General features: G+C 33.4%; 1 protein-coding gene across 1 annotated transcript; it reads right to left on the bottom strand.

Annotated features, from left to right (window-relative positions):
- Positions 1-18,028: 18,028 nt before the first annotated feature.
- LOC110707489 (uncharacterized mitochondrial protein AtMg00820-like) lies at positions 18,029-18,532 on the bottom strand. Its single transcript, XM_021885497.1, has one exon. It carries the CDS (start codon positions 18,530-18,532, stop codon positions 18,029-18,031), a length of 504 nt encoding a protein of 167 aa, XP_021741189.1.
- Between the last annotated feature and the right edge of the window lie 244 nt (positions 18,533-18,776).

Raw genomic sequence — 18,776 nt, 5'->3', positions numbered from 1 at the left:
TTTAATGATTAAATCTTGACACGTGTCATAATATGATTGGTTCATTTTAGTTATTTATTTTAATTAATAAAAATAATATATTTTTTTCTTCATTTTCGTAGCAAAAATTGCTCTGGTATTGTTTAGGGGTCATTTTGACCTTTTATGGATACAAATTAGGCTCGGAATTGACAAAAAAAATAACGTAAATGTAACACCCCAATAATTCTCTCTTTAAACCTGTGAGGACCCTGAACAATATTCAAGAGAATTACTGGCGTGCTACCGCCACGTGTTCAAACGTTAAGGCTTTATCAGAAAATAGCTGCGGAAAAACTAACTCAGTTATAAATAAGTTTCAAAACCAATAACCAAAACCAAAATTAAATCTTACAACTTGGAACCATTAAGGCCCTCATTCAAAACCTCACAAAAGTAGTAAATAAATAAAACTAGATTTTAAATGTATTCAAACTTATGAAAAGAAATAAACTGCGAACAATAACCAACTATCCACTCAAAATCCCACCACCTGGATGCAAGTCCAAATTATGTAAACACCTGTGATGAGTCTGCTCCCCAATATTACAAGTGTAAAGATTGGATCATTACAGGGTCATTGAAAGACGAAGGCCATGACCAAAGAAAAGACACACAAAAGCACGCAATCAGCAAAGCTGAGTACATACAAGCTACGAAAAATAATAAGAAATTCCTAGCATGCTACTAACAATCAATCATAGAATAAAATTTAGTTATAAACTCAAACACATGACTCAATTGTTTACATTACTAATACTCCACTAATTAATAATAGGAAAATCATTTCATTTTATTCATTTGATTAAGCAATAGACAAGGTTGTCCATCCCATGCTCCATTTAGAACATCAATAAAAGAAAACCACATGCCTCCTTTCGGAAACATTAATAAACATCCAACGACCACGGGTGCGACTCCGTGACCATAGCTAGTATGAGATCTCATCTAACTCCTAGTTTTAAAAAGTATTTGAAATAAAAGACTCGTAGATCAGACGGCCTCGAGAAAAGTGCACGGCTAATACCCCGTGTACCCCAACCCCTGATTGTCATTACTCCAGATGTGCACAAATCTAGAAATTTATTGCTCATCCATCTTGCACTTTACGTGATTTACAAGTTTAGACTTGGTGATGAGTCATTTGCAAACAACACAATCAATCCATTATCAGCTCAATCAAGTAAAGCAAACTTTCAAATTTCAATTCTTGATTTATTAGTGACAAGCAACATTTATTATTAAATCCTTTAACTACCTCGGTGTATAAACACCTTGAGTGCATAAGGCACCCCACAAACTTAAACTCGTCAGATAAGACTTAAATTCTTCCTTTACTCATTCTGTTTCCATAATCATGAATGAGTAATAAATTAATCATTTCACCAATCACATACCTTTGTCTCTAAGCGCACCTTGCATAATTAGAGCATAAACAATACTTGCAATATAGAATAGCGCACGTCATACGAAAATTCACAATGTATAACCAAAAAATTTAACCTAGTCATCCCTATACATGATACTAAGTTCTCGATCCGTCCTTAAACATGCACCTAAAAGCAATGTTTCGTAACTCGTACGTACCTTGAATATATGAGTTGGTACGCACTTTACTAACTAGAAATCACCTTTTATAAAGTCCTCCCCTAAACAAAACAATAATAATTTAATAAATACCCAAGCAATAAAATTTACAGCAATACTAACTTACTTAAAAACCTTCAAAATCCAATTAAACAACACTTTAAAATCTTCCCTTTAGTTAAAATTAAAGGCTAATATATAATTCTTTAAATTTTCTTCATAAAAAAACCTTAAAACACACTCTTATACATGAAATTACAGCATGTTTAAAGTTTAATAAAAATCTGAAAACTATTTAAAAACCCCTAATAATCTCCCTTTTTAATGGGTGATTAAACCCTCTTTATAAAACATCAAAAGTAGTACTTAGAATCTATTTCCATCACTTTAAATTAATTAAAAACCCTTCAAAACTTTATCTACACATCACTTTTATACTCAATTAAAAGTCTCCTAGGAAATAATCACTTCCTAAAAAAACAACCAACAATTAATATTACTAACCCAAGTAATTTCCAACAATATATCATGATGAAAAACCTCTTAAAACTTCAATAAAACATATATTTATGCTTAATTAACTTTAAACATAATTAATTTTATTAATCAAACTCAAGGATAAAATTTTAAACATAAAAAAAAAAACTTCGTTAAAAATAAAAAACCACCCGAAAATCATATTTAGAAGCTGAATTTGGCCACGAGAGGGTGGTAATCACTACCAATGATAGTGTGTCTTTCTTAAAACGTTGTTTCCACATGAAAAACACTACTTTTTTTTTTAATCAAAATCGGATGAGTTCAGAACCTGATCGGGATTAAAACGGGATTAATATTAACAAACGAAAATCTAAAAATTAAAATACGAATTTACGTGTTCAAAATAATCTGGAATTAATTTAAACTAATCAGTATTTATAGTCACCAAAAATTCAAAACATCATTACTATAAAAGCCCTAAATCAATTGTTCATAAAAACCCTAAAATCATGATTTTCAATTATTAAAAACCCTAGGTTATAAAATTTACAAAATCTAAAAATTATGACATATATAAAATCTGAAATTATAAAGTTTAATCATCAAAATATAATTTGATACTAATTAAATTAATTTCAAACAATAAAATCAAAACCCACAAATCAATAATTATAATTACACAAATTAATAAAACAAAGGAGAAAGAAAATAAGACTAACATTTTTTTGTGGGAAATTTTTGGGGATTCATGGGGTATTTATAGGAGATAATTGTAGGGTAAATAGGAAGATTGGGCCTCATAAAAATAATGGGTCAATTAAGTAAACAAATGGGTTAGGCTTGTTTGATTGGACATAAATTGTAGAATAAAGGTGCATAAAATAATTTGTTCAAATAATTTTCGACCCACATTAATAATTTGAAACTTTTAAAATTAAATTCCGGAAAATAACAAATAAATATTATAAATAAAATAAATTTCATTTATAAAATATTTTTAAAAAATACGGAGGATTCCAGTAAATGCTTGTTTTGTATGTTGAAAAATATTTCGAGTAGCGTGTTGTTATTTTTTAACCATCAAATTGATCGGGTAAGGTTGTGGGGTCATTTTGATCCTTTATGGAAACAAATTAAGCTCAGAATCGACTAAAAAAATAATATGTATGCCCCTTTGTATGTGATATCGTAATTTTTTTTTCGTAAAAAAAAATGCAAAACGGGGTATTTCCGTTATTATTGCTAATTTCGATTTTAATTTGTACCCATAAAAGGTCAAAATGACACCCAAAACCTTATCCGAACAATATTCGTCACGAAAATCGAAAAAAGTATTATTTATTCATTAAAATAAATAATGATTGTATATTAATTTTAAAAGTAATGGCATTTGGTGAAATAATTTTCCAAAGCAATGGCATTTAGTGAAATAAGAATTGCATTAACGGAAAACTAACGTTCATATGCTATTAGTGGCACGAGGTGTCATTGTATTGTTTATCAGTGGCATTTGGTAAATTTTAAAAACTTTGATGGCATTTGGTGAATTTTGCAAGTACTTAGTGGCATTTGGTGAAATAGCCGTTAATTTTACCAACCACCCTGCAACAGAACTCCCTTAATGAAGCCTTTGGGGCATCATCGATAGGGGTGTTCATAAATCGGTCCGGACTACCCCGGACCGGACTGAATTAATCAAGTCGGTCTTCGGTCTTGAAATTCATTTATCCGGTCTTCTATCTGGTCCAAAACCCTTTAAAAATCGGTCTTTGACCGGATCGATTTTATTTTTAAAAAAATATGCGTGAAACCTTAAATAATGGTTAAAATCATCCTTAATAAGCTTAGAAATATTTAAGCTCATAAGTTTTTTTTGCTAAAAATACAAAAAAAGACGTAAAAATGACGTTAAAATATAGTTTTTCCTTTACTTTTTTCGTGTTTTCCACAACTTCATTAAAAAATTAGTATTCTTTTTAAAAAAATTCTTAAATCAGTCCAAAGTTGTCTGGTTGGGGTTTTGGACCGATTCTTTCGGTTTGGTCCGGGTTTGGTCCTAGCTTAATCAGTTCGGTCTTCAGTTCTTAAAATTTTAATTTTCGGTCTTCGGCCCTATCCGGGTCGTCCGGTCTTGTTGGGGTTTGGTGAGTCCGACTCACAGCGAAAACAAACCCAAAAACAAGACCGCACTCGCAATAAATAAAAGCATAAACATAATTAACTTAATGACAAGATTAAGATAATTATTATACCTTTGACGCGTGCTTCGCCCGACCTCGAGAGGTTCTTACTTCGAAAGCTAGCCTCGAAATTACGACGACCTCCAACGGAAGTCCACCCACAACTCGAACACTGACTAGGTCCAATGCCTTGGAGTTACCAAGGCCCGACCAAAACCCGAGTAATTGAGTTCAAAGGTTTTCACAATGGTGATGCCTTTTTCAAATCTTGAGCTCAAAGGTTTTCACAAATAGTGATGCCTTTTCCAACTTTTACTCAAGTGAACAATCCCATGCCATGCCTTCGCTATTTATAGGGAAACCTTCCTTGTGAATTCCACTTATCTTTCAATGTGGGACTTTTTCACAAAAAGATCTCACATGGAAAGATTGATGAATACAACCCTTAGTTAAATAAACCAAGGAACAAGTAACAAGTGTCACATGGTTATGTGAGGACCACTTTCTCACTTGGTCCCCAAGGAAACTCACATGCATTGTGAGCTAACCATGTGTCACCCAACCTTGAGCCCAAGTTGGGTTCGGTTGGGCCACTTCCGTTGGGCCGGTGTCCATGACCCGTCACCCGGGTCCATGGCCCCCTTTAGCCACATGTTCGTTGCCGCCACCATAGCACGCTGCCACGTGGCACGCTTCCACGTGGCACACTTCCACGTGGTTGCTACCAACATGCCCGCTGCCATTTGGTGGCTGCCACGTGTACTGCCACATGGCACTACCACGTGTAATGTCACATGGTGTGCTGCCACGTGGCACGCTTCTATTTGGCGCGCTTCCCTAGCCTTTCGAGTGGCTAGGGATTTACTTGTTACTTGAAGCATTTTCCCGTCTCGCTAAATCCTAAATTTTGGCTCGACATTTGAGATTTGGTTCCGACGCTCGGTTTCTACGCTCCAAGCTCAAATTTCCGACGTCTAAATATTAATTACTCGGGCGACTCATTAATTCCTTCCAAATTAATTCGTCGCTTCGGCTCGTTAGTTTCTTGGGTGTGACCTGAAGGGTCCAGTCAAGATTAAGCTGTAATATTAATTATACATTAATATTATTGATTGGAAGCGGCCTCCACCCAGGCATTCCGATCACTTGACCTGACTGAATAATTATCTTTTTAATAATTCCGAACCCCCTATCGGAATAATAAACTTGTTTGAAGGACACCATTCCTTTCAATCTCCCACTTGTCCTTCCGGACAAGTGTGCTTTTAGTGTATAACCCTTTTCCTATGTCGCTTAATGCCTCTTCATGAAACTATAAGGTAAGATTTATTTGTCATCCTTATTACGTCCAGAAGTGTTTCTCGATTCCAAGTCTGATTGTCAATAAACAGATGATTTATAAAATCCATCCAAGCACGACCATGAATTTTACAGTCTCGTTCTTCGAGAGGCCTTGTAAACAACAAAGACATCTACCCTATTTTTAATAGGGGGACATTTCAATTCTTGTAATGTAGCTTCTCTTACTGATAGGATCTAGCTGCCCAAGTGATGCTGTTATAATCCCCTATTATGTTAGATGTTTGACAATCATAAAAGCGGACTAGTACTCAAACAAGAAAGCTCACAATAGTCATGGTCGAGGAAAAAAGGTTCAATAGCAATAATGAGAAGTATACTTATAACGATTTTTGATTTCTTAAAGTATTCTCATAGGTCGATCCAGTACGGTTCTAAACCAATACTTGAGTAAATGATTCATGAAGATCATGTCCTTGTAGCACAAGAAACGGTGCTATAAATCAAACTACACACTAATCCTAAATGGTCATTAATCGTCCATCGTTTAAGTGACCTCGATTAGGGATAATTCTTGATTATAATATTCAATGTTCACTTAATAGGTCTTTCCTTACCAAGATTGGTCTTGATACCCTATTTTGAATATTCCAAGAATCGAATGGACTCATTATTTAATCCTAAACCACAATTAAATAGCAAACGGAGTGATAAAATTGCATGAAATTTTAAATTACTCCAAAACCTGAATGGTTATGATAAATGGTTTTTCTGAATATTTTAAGAGTAACACTCTTTATAAAAAATTTATAGAAATCACACCCATATTTAATATTCTTGATTTCTTTCATGCAACTGTGAATGTTGTCGTTCACTTATTGCATAGGTTTAGTTATAATTACTTTGCTAATCTTAGCATCTTCATTACTGATCACTTTCATAATAAGATGATAAAATTTGAGAATGCCATGGATTATATGTGATTTAGGATTTATTGTCCAAGTGATGGCTCCCACTCATTTTCATGATTGAGATCTTCAATCTTGACAGCCTACAATTATTAACGTTCAACAACGAACTTTCCATAGAATATCTTCTTTATTATCGCCATTAAGGCAACAATATTCTCAACATATATTTTAGTAGACTTTCTAATGATGCTTTGCTTGGATTTCACTCCGAACGGTTCACAACAATTTGGGATACCCTTATCACTTGTGATCACGGAAATTTACTTTTAATTCCCAAACATTACACATGGATGCACATCCATGTTACCATTCTCAAGCCACGACTCATTGTTAGCTCGTGCTTATAAAAGGATTCCTTGTTAAGGATATAATCCTTGTTAAGGGTTGTACTTGCAACATCAATTCTCAAATTGTATTTGTTTACACAAGTCAAGAACTAATCATGTTACTTATCCAAGTACTTTGGATGTTCTTGGCCATAATCTAACGATCTATTACATAGATTCAGGTTGATTGGTACTACATACATACTTCACATGGTCTAAGCAAGTAAGTCGTGTGACGATTCCATATCATAGCGTACATAATGGATTAAGTTGCGAGTAATTCGTAATCTTATTCCATCCATGTGATATTTTAGCTCCTTCATTTTCATCGAGTCTTGCTAAATAGTTCGCTACGTGATACGGTTGAAAGTCGCTATTAGATTCTTTCATGTTTGACTTAGTATTTAGCCTAGCTTATACTTAGTTCAAAAATTTACTTAGTTTTATACATACGGGTCGAAAGTCTTTCAAAGTCCTTCAATTCATGTTTAACACGGTAAATTCCTTTACACGTTCAAACATTTTATTAAGTCTATACCATAGAACTTAATTCTCAATATGTACTAAGTATCGCCTTTAGCTTGGTCCATTGTCGAAAATACTTTCAAATCTAAGCATTTAGTATTTGATAGTTATTTCACAATAGAGTTCGTAAACTTTGACAATTAGTATAAGAATTTCTATGTTTCTCCATAAGCCAATCCTTGTATTAACTTTATGAGAAAACACGTTCCAATTCCTATATGCAATGCTTTCTTTAATCCCATAATGGATTCCTTGAGCTTGATTTCAAATATAACATTTATTTAGATTTTCAAAACCCTTAGACTATTTTGTAGTCACTTCCAAAATCCTATTTTAGGAAGGCGGTTCTGGTATCTATTTTTCCATATTTCATATGTGCAATTTTGCTAGAACAATCACGAAAAGACTTTACCATTCCGATTGGTGAATAGGTTTTTATTAAGATCAACTTCATGAATTTAATTATATCCTTTTCAACCAATCTATATATGTATGCATATACATTTCCACATTTGTTAGTTTTCTCTTTGAAAACTTATTTGCGATGGATGGGTCTTTCACCCTTCATGCAAATTAATCAAGTTTTAAACATGATTTTCAAACATGGAGTCTATTTTGGATCTTATGGCCTCTAATCATTATTTGAAATTTTGATTTGTCGTAGCCATCTTACAAGACATTATTCCCTTAATATCTAATAGTAAATAGTACGCTTGTGAGTCTTAGGTTTATTTCTAACTTAATATAAAATTTATAGGATTCAATCCAAGACTTTGGTGAATTTTACAGCTATACGGGGTTATTGCATCAAACACTGAGTTTCAGGACGCTTCCAAAGCCCTTTTATTATGTTGATCTTACTCCAACATTTCTGATGTTTTGTGAGTGATGAATTCTCTTTTAAGGCACTTGTAAATTCCTTTTGAGTATTCTTGATCAAGCATTCTCACGAAGTCCTTTTAAGGTCTTTAGAGATTCTCAGTTCTAGTTTGTTGCTAAGCTCGATGGTCAGTGAGTTCATTTTCCTCCCACTTGTCGTTTTGGAAATGTGTTATTTTCCAGAAAGACACCACTTAGAGAAACAAACTTTATGTTCTCAATGAGGTTGTGGAGGTCATGCCTGTAGTCTCACTTGAATGCTTACAAAGAGACATGTATATTGCCTTTGGGTAAAAGTTCGTTGTGAAACAAACAGTTAGCTCCCACTTGAGCTATCTTAGCCTTTAATGAGCCATTAAGCTCCCACTAAACCACCTAGCTCTCGCTAAGCTAGTGAGATCCCACTGAGTCACTTAGTTCCCACTGAGCCAGTGAACTCCCAATATGGATATGAGTTTTAGACATATACTTGAAAAGACATATAGAATTTAATTCTATCCATAATTGAATATGGTGTCCTTTCTTAGCTCTGACATATTGTTTAGTGTAACATTAGTCCTTTGTGCAAATCTTAAGAACTTTATAGGAAGGGATGTGATCCATCATTGTTCTAGTAATTTTTAAATGGCATCGAGGTCTCCATGAAGACACACTATTTTCTTTGTGGAGTTATTTTTGAAAATTTCAATTTCATAACTTTGTGAAGGTAACGCTTGGCTCAAGAAAACATCACTCGATCTAATCTAGACGTTTTGATATCTTTCCAAGTGGATTCTGTACTTCATTGAACTCTTGAACTATTCAAGGTCAATTTTGTTCACATTTGATTAATATAGCCATATTCTTTCAAATTCCTCGTGAAACATTGAAGTAATTGAATCCTCTTTAGCTTTTGGAGTCAGTTGTCTATACCAAGAACAATAGCTCTTTACTTTGTCGATTTTTAACAAGTAAGACTTGCTTGTCTTAGAACGATTCTGAATCGATCAACTATCAAGAGCCTATCTAATAGAGCCTTGAGTACGTTCTTGTCGACGTGACATTGCTAAAGATGTTCGGACGTAAATCATGCCCATGACTTTGAGCTTTTGCCAGTTTATCATGTTAAAAAAATGTTTGTTTATAATCAAGCATTATTCACTCATGGTTTAGACAACCATGTCATTCAAATAAATTTGCAATTATTGCTCATTGCTTTGAATGCGAGTCTTTATGTGTGTAAAATGGATCAATTGCTGATTATGGAACATAATAATAACCATTATTCGTTCCATCCTTAGCTCAAAAGGTCTTTAAACAAAGCATGTGACCTTACAATTGATGTAGCTCTCCTCGCTTCATTCTAAGCTTGTAATTCAATAGATTAGCTTATCTTCAATGGTTTTAGGTCACTTTCATAGTAGAACACTCAAGTAGTATCCGATACTTTGTGAAGATAATGAGTTGCTATGTTAACTACTATAGCATGAATTCTTTAGTAAAATGGAATCTCATTCCTTTTTTTTGTTCCTCGTTTCCTATATTTCTTATCATACTTTATCTCATAATCTTTAAGAACCATTTCTTTAAGAGTATTTGACTTTTATACTTTGTTAGGCATAATTAAGCCTAATGTGCTGTAAAATAAAGTTCCATCTTTTCCTTAATTCACGCTTAAATTACTACATCAATAAGTCCTACTCATCTATGTATTAAGAGAAAAGATGTGTTGGTTGTCAATATTGACAATTTGAGTTTGCAACTCAATACTTCATATTTTATCAAAACTACCTAGTATTTTGAATACATGATGTACAACCGTCCTTTCAGACTTTGTTATAAAAGTCATTTATGAGAATTGTATTTTAGAAATGCTTTACCTTTCTTTGAGAACCATTCTCAAAGATTTCCTTTACCAATCATGGAAAACAATATAGTTTTAATTGGAATTCTACAAATATAAGTGCAAAGTATAACCATTTATAAGTAAATAACATAATAAGTTTGAAAATTAAGAGGTATTCATGCAAATTTTCAATCTTATTATTATCTTATCCATGCATTAAATTTGTCCCCATTTGGCGAGAATAAGCCGATTCCAAGATCCAAAGAAACAAAGAGTGGTTAAGTATGCTTTGGCTTGTCTTAACAATCAATCTCCTAAGGTAAGCAACGCTTTGCTAATGGCTCCAAGCCACTCTTAGTTGAATAAATCGTCGCATCTAATGCTCTCTCAACAATTTATTAACTTTGCCACGACATGTTAGGTTTCCATCACTCATATCGTTGAGTACAACCAAAACCAACTTGTATGCAATGTCTTGCTTTGGCAAACCCATCCACATACCTTACGTATCCTAGGGAATAATAGTGATGTCTCGCTTTGGCGTAGCCCATCACTACTCTCAGTAGGTCGATAAGTGTTGTTTTGGAATGGCAATTTCACTCAATATTTTAGGGACCTAGGGTTTCTATGTTGGTTGATTTAAGTGAACTTAATTAATTATCACAACATTCGAAGTCCTAAACATGCATCTAACATATAATTCATATACAAATGATCATAAATATGTAAAGCATAAGCATTTTGATGCATATTGGTAACTAGCATGACCCCTTGAATTCTTCAAGTCTTCAAAAGGTCTTCTTTTGCAACTTCATGGCTTTGTCTTCCAAGAACCTCTGTCTTCAATACTTGATCAAAATTATGCAATATTATCATCTACGATTAGGACTAAACTAAATATTAAGGTACAAAAATACTCAACGGTACACAGATCGTATTTAGATTTACAAAAATACATCACGGATCGCAGCCCGTATTTTTCTATCCTAATCGGGCCCCACTAGTTGCCATTTTATAAAACCTGTGAGAGAATATACATTTCATTCATCCATTCATTATTTGTGAATGGCCCATGCATTTTACAACGATAAAAGAAGTAACAATGCATAAACACACGATAACTAGTAACTAATCTCGGCAGTTAATCCAATTAACACGCCTAATTAAACTAGTCAAAGTTGTTTTAACCGATTATGTAAATAAGCGCAATTAATATTTGAAGCTCCCACTAAATTCCGCATCCAACTTAATTAATCCAATTAATTAAACCGATAAAACCCAATTATTTGCCAAAATAAATTTTGCAAATGCCGCTTATAAAACCGAGGCCTAGCCTCCAAAATTTTAATTAAATAAAATAATTAAAATGACAAATTACGCAAAAATTATGTAGTCCAAAATATCCAAGTGCGTAGCACTAAGACTTGGAGTGCTCACAACTCGCACACAACTCGCACGATCTTATTGCACCACATTGCTTTACAAGAAATGTCTACGCATATTACCCTTAATTTTGTAACAAGCTACGCACTAAAAACACGCTCAAAGCAAGCTCAATGCAAACACCATATACGGCTCACCCATGGCAAGACACAAGGCCGCACACACGGTGCGCGCACAACAGCTAGCAGCTAGTAACTTTGGATCTCCATCGTTCATCCTGTGGAAGGCTTCTCAAGATCTTTCTAGCATGTTCATCAGTAGGAATGTGTCTGCCAAGGGAGTTTAATTCATTAATTATGTCGTTAAATCTGGTAAACATTTCTTCTATTGTTTCTTTGGACTGCATTTTAAACCTTTCATATCTAGACATCAGTAAATCAATTTTATAACGTTTTACCCCGTTTGTTCCTTCATGGGTGACCTCGAGTAGATCCCAAATCTGTTTAGCAGTCTTGCACCCCATGATACGATTATGCTCATGAGGTCCAAGACCACAATGTAAATACTTTATTGCTAAAGCATTCATTTCGAGTTTCTGATAATCCTCTTTGTCATAACATGAAACAAGTTTAGGAACTACCTCATTTTTATCATTTGTTGCGGTTACCTCATAGTCACCAGCTTCAATAACACGCTAAACTTGGTAATTCTCAGCCTTAATGAAAATCTCCATTATGTTCTCCCAGTAGGTATAAAACTTACCGTTAAACATAGGTGGACATTGGGTTGAGTACCCTTCTTAAAGTTTTTCCTTGTAGTTCATTTCTCCTCAAGATCTTACTCAGCAAAATTATCTGCTTACACGTGAGAACCTTGCTCTGATACCAATTGTTAGTTGAAACGAACACTACAAGAGGGGGGAGTGAATTGTAGTTAAGTTCCTAGTGACTACTTTTGCAAATTTAAAACATAATATAAAAGGAACTTGACAGTGCACACACAATTTTACGAGGAAACCTTCCAGGGCCTAACTGGAAGTAAAACCTCGACCCTTCTAAGGGATTTCAACACACAAACAATCCACTATAATAGGGCAATGATAAAATTACAAACCTATTATAATCCAGACCTTTATATACAAGTTCCAACTAGAACTTGCAGCACGATAAGACTCAATCCTACCCAATTCAAATCCCCTGACTTGAATTCACTCGTACTTTTACAGTACCAATGCACTCTTTATCACAAAATAATTTCTACTGTATGTGATTATCAATCTCATACACACTCACCCAATTACCCAATCAATTACAGTATATATAGTGTCTAGAATATGTTAGGTAAGCTATGCATAAAACCCGAAACTAATATGACAAGATAAAGCTTGGCAATCTTACACTTTGATAAACTCACAAGATTTTCTTCACGCATAAACTTACAAAAATAAAAAACAATTCTACCTCTACTATTTATACAAGTATAACTTGTATAGAAAGTAGGTTTTCAAAAGATAAAGATGTTAACTTTCCTTATCTCAAAATACGATTTTGGTAAATCATTTTATTGAAGAAAAATCCTTTCCGAAAAATACAATAAGATAGAAAAGAATATTATCGTTTTGTAACTGATTTTAGAAAAATAAATTAAAACAAAATCTTTTTCCAAAATCTATCTTTTTATATTTTTCCAATTTTATCTTTTTGCCAAATTATCTTGTCACGTCTCTAATAGATTTCATGCATATCTTATTAACATATATAACAATAAATCTAGAAGATAAAATCTTAAAAAAATTAATATCTTCAATGCCGCGCTTTTGTAATTCTGAATATCTTGGGCTTCACGCAGGCCAGGAACAAGTTCTTGTTGTCACTTGGTCTCCAGTTCTCAACTGGAACTTCGTAGCCTAAGTTCCTTGTGGAACTTACTGTCTTCAACCTTTAAGTTCCTGTTAGGGAACATTCCTATTAGGGAACTTAGTTCTTGTTAAAGAACTCTTCTTCTATTGATTAACTTTTTAACTAAAGATTCTTCAAGTCTTCATAATACAAGATGTTCTTCCTCCACCAAGGTCAATTTCTCCTGTACTTAAACACTTGTAAACTTTTAGTTGAGTTTGCTTTAGTTTAAGTTCATCATCATCAAAACTTATAAGCTTCAACACTTATATTCATCTTCTTCAACCTATATTATCTAAAACCTTCATGTTCAACCTACAACATTCAAGGTAATTTAGCGATTTTCCTTCAAAAAATAAAATAAATTTAACGATTCGAATACTGATTATTTCAGCATTAGTCAAAATTCATTTGCATACCTTCATCCCCATTTTGATAGCTTCAAACATTCAACAATGGCGCACCTAATTTTTAATCTATTTTAATGGGACACTCCATGTTCAACCTCCAATTTCCAATATTTATACAAAAATTACCAAATTACATACGGAATCAATATGATTAATGTTCAATCATCATATTTATGCTTTAATTTTTTATTTCAGTGTTTGTATCAATTTACATGTGTATAAAAATTTGATAGAAAAATTATTGATTAGATCTTTTAGGATCAATTATTAGAATTGAAATGATTTTTAGTTTAATTTAGATTAGTCATATGAATTTGTGAATCATCCGCCATTGTTGAATATTTCTTTGAAGAAGCCATTGTTGAATGTTGAAGCTTGATGAGCATGATTTTAGGTTGAAAATTATTATTATTATTATTATTATTATTATTATTATTATTTTATTATTTTTATTATTATTTTTATTATTATTATTATTATTATTATTATTATTATTATTATATCTCAAAAACAGATAAAGTCATACAACCTACCAAAAATTAGTGGGAAGCCGAGATACAATCTGGGCCCCACTCCTCTAGCTATAGAAAAGCCTATCCTAGTAAAAATATGAGCATCAGCACGAGCCCCGATGTCCTGAGTTGTTGAGAATTTCTGAACCCGCTTCAGCAATGCAACAACCTCCTTGTCTAATTCCCCGAGCGAAGAAATAATAGCTCAACAACTAGACTCATACTTGACCCGCTTCCGATAAGCTGCATCGACCACAACCCGTCCAGGAACAAAATCAGATAGACTCGACTGTGTCAAAGGAGAAGACCCTATCAAATCAACACAAACATCACGACCACGATCCCAAGAATAAAGTACCACATCTACAGGTCTGAGGGCCCTGCCATTCCCTCCAGACAACCCAATGTCAACCTCCTTTCGCACTAAAATCCCAGATCGATAACAAATATCAACAAGAGTATCCCGAACAACATTATGCCAATGTTTAATACCAACCATACCTGCACACGATACCGAACAACATTATGCCGATGTTTAATACCAACCATACCCGCACATGATACCTGAAAAACATTATGCCGATTATTATTATTATTATTATTATTATTATTATTATTATTATTATTATTATTATTATTATTTTAAAAAAAATAAACCAAAATCTAACTGATTTCCATTTTCTTTTTTTTTTTGGGGGGGGGGGGTGATTTGTGATAGGGGAATTTTAATTATGTTAATAAATATATATATATTTAGTTAACTAATTAAAATTTTAATAGAAATTTGTTAAGTACTTATAGAATATGGAAAATTATTGTATACATTAATCTATATAAAGTACATAACTCATTAATAAACACTTTAGTATTATTACATTCCAAGTGATTTGAGTATGTTTTGTACAAAGTCATCATGTTATGCAGGCATGAATCATCCTATGAATATATTAGGGTAATATTTTGTTATGGCATAATATATGTAAAAAATAATTTTGTAACCAATTAAAAGATGGATGAATTTACAATAAAATAAAAATAAAAATTGAATTGAATTAAATTGAATAATATATAGAAGCTATATGCAAAGGTTGAAGATAAATAAAAATATAAATTTTGAAAAAAGGAAAAAAAAATTAAAAATGAAAGAGGTCGTTATAGAGGTGTGATTTCAGGTAATAGTGGGCGTTGTTTTGGGGATATTAACAGATTTATCCTTAATTATCTCAAATAAGAAAAAACTAATTGGCCAAAAAATAAAATACAATTATTTACCCAATAAAGAAAAAAAAAAAGCAAAAAATTTTAAAAAATGAAAATTAAAAGCGTAGAAAGATTAGTTTCCTTGATTTCCTCAAAGCAAACCAAAAACTAATCCATCTCATGTTTTCCTAAATAAAAAAGCACTACTACAAAAATGGCCAAAGAGACCCGTCCAAATTAGCCAAAGAGACTGCCTTAGAGACGGTCTCTAGCCAAGTGGTCTCTTTGGCAAAGAGACTGATTTATTAAAAGCGGTCTCTAGAATGAAAAAACTGAGACCGCCTATCTAAGATAGGCAGTCTCATTTTTTCGAAAACTGAGACCGCCTATTAAAGATAGGGAGTCTCCTTTTCAGAAAAAATGAGACCGCTTATTTAACTAAAGCAGTCTCTTTAGCTCCATTAAAAATAAAACAAATAATAAATTCATCAAAATAATGTACTGTATTTGCGGAGTAATTTTATTTTATTTTTACATTATCAAATACGGAGTACAAAGAATTCTTAAATTTCATATATACGTCAAAATTACAAACATAATACGAGTACAATTATCAATAAAATCCCATACAAAAAAAAAAGAATATGTAAATTTAACTTCAATTCTTCAAGCTACAAAGATCTTCAACTATAAATTTCTTCTCTTCAAATTTAAAACTTGTAGATCTTTACCTACAATTACAAATACAAACATTTCAAAAAATAAAAACAAAAACATAAATTAACCTCCACAACAATAATTCAAAACACCTATAATAGAATTAATAAAGAAAATAAAAAAATAAAATTTAACAAAAAATAAAATTAAAATATAAAAGAAATTAAACTGTATATAAAAAAAAAAAAAAAAAAAAAAAAAAACTGAAAACAGAGTTCTACAACTTATAACTAATGAAATAAGAGATCTAAAATGAAATTCGTAAAGATGACTAAACACAAAATCAAGGCAGAATCCTCACTTGATACTCACAAAGTCACAGCCCTAACTCAAAGAACCCCAAGAGCAAATAAATATTTAAAGAAAAATTAAAGATAAGACTACAAAATTAAAGGATACCCATCATTAATTGATGAAGTTAGATATTGTTAAATTAGGTTTAAAGTATTCTCTGTATTTCTCATTCATATAAACGGCCACATACAAAAGTTTATAGAGCGTAGGATACTTGGAGGGCAAGGCCAAGATAACCTAAAGATAATCAAAAAATATATTCACAATATTTATCTTTCCTAATACCCCCCCTCAAGTTGGAGAGTACGGATCTCGGACACCCAACTTGCGAAGTAGAAACTCAAATTTAGCTTTTCCCAAAGCTTTTGTAAAAATGTCAGCCAACTGAACCGTCGTAGGAACATACGAAGGTATAATCGTCCCATCTGTAATTGCATCTCGAACAAAATGACAATCCGACTCAATGTGTTTTGTTCGCTCATGAAACACTAAATTCTGCGCAATATATAATGCAGACTGACTATCACAATAAAGGTGCATCCCATTCTCATGTCGAACACCTAAATCTCTAAGTAGGCGCTTCAACCACTTTAATTCACAAGTCGTTGCATTCATACAACGATATTCTGCTTCTGACGAAGAAAGAGCCACCGTAGGCTGCTTCTTGGTTTTCCATGACACTGGAGACAAGCCAAGAAGCACAAACCAACCACTTAAGGATCGTCTGGAGAGAGGACAACCTGCCCAATCTGAATCACACCAACCTTCTAACTGTAATGCACTATCAGATCTCAATAAAATACCCTGTCCCGGACTCTTCTTTAAATATCTAACAACTCGCAAAGCTGCTTCCCAATGACCAATCCTGGGTTTCTGCATAAACGGTGACAAAATGTGTACAGAATATGCTAAATCGGGTCTCAAAACAGACAGATAAATTAGTCGCCCTATGAGGCGACGATATTTCTCAATGTCATGAAAATACTCTCCCTGGGATAATGCTAACTTGTGATTTTGTTCCATAGGGAACTCTACAGGTTTAGCATCAAGCAAGCCAGCCTCAGTAATTATATCCAGTGCATACTTCCTCTGGCAAATAAAAATTCCCTGTGTTATTCCGGGCTACCTCTAGCCCCAAAAAATATTTCAACACCCCAAGGTCTTTCATCTTGAAACAATCTCCCAAATATGATTTAAAACTGAGCATAACATTTTTATCGTTGCCTGCAACAATTAAATCATTTACATATACCAACACATTAAGCTGAATTTTACCCTTTGTCAAAGTAAACAAAGAATAATCATAATATGACTGTTTAAAGCCATAATTTTTCAAAGCTGTAGCAAGCTTTGCAAACCAGCACCGAGGGGCTTGTTTAAGCCCGTACAACGATTTCTTCATCCTGCAAACTTTATCAGAATTATCTTTCTCAAAACCAGGGGGAATTTTCATATATACCTCTTCTTCCAAATCACCATGAAGAAATGCATTATGAACGTCCATTTGATGAACTTCCCAATTTTTCACTGAGCTACTGCAACAAAGGTTCTCACAGTCACCATTTTTGCCACCGGAGCAAATGTTTCGTTGTAGTCTAATCCTTGAACCTGATGATTGCCAAAGATGACTAATCTTGCTTTAAATCTCTGCAAATTCCCATGCTCATCGTATTTTTCTTTGTACACCCACTTGCTTCCAAGTGCCTTTTTACCCGGTGGTAGCTTCTCTAGTACCCAAGTACCCTGTTCTTTAAGTGCCTGTATCTCATCTGCCATTGCCTTCCTCCAACCCTCGTGTTTCATATCCTCCTTAAAACTTTTGGGTTCATTTCCTCTTGTAATGGCAGCAATATATGTTCTATGCTTCACAGAAAACCGGTTAGAATCAATAAAATGTGTTATAGGGTAAACAGTACCTGAGGAAAGTGATGTCGCAGGTGAACCCTGAGATAATGTAGATGGACTTATATTTCGGATCGTGTTTGTAACAAAGTCACGATGTTTCACATTCGGAAATTTCTGTCTCATGCCTTTACCCAAGGCCTCTTGCTTCCAAGTGCCTTTTTACCCGGTGGTAGCTTCTCTAGTACCCAAGTACCCTGTTCTTTAAGTGCCTGTATCTCATCTGCCATTGCCTTCCTCCAACCCTCGTGTTTCATATCCTCCTTAAAACTTTTGGGTTCATTTCCTCTTGTAATGGCAGCAATATATGTTCTATGCCTCACAGAAAACCGGTTAGAATCAATAAAATGTGTTATAGGGTAAACAGTAC

This window comes from Chenopodium quinoa, unplaced genomic scaffold (assembly GCF_001683475.1).
Source record: "Chenopodium quinoa cultivar QQ74 unplaced genomic scaffold, ASM168347v1, whole genome shotgun sequence".
Classification (NCBI taxonomy): domain Eukaryota; kingdom Viridiplantae; phylum Streptophyta; class Magnoliopsida; order Caryophyllales; family Amaranthaceae; genus Chenopodium; species Chenopodium quinoa.
The sequence above is the reverse complement of the archived record's forward strand: the minus strand, read 5'-3'. Positions and strand labels throughout refer to the sequence as shown.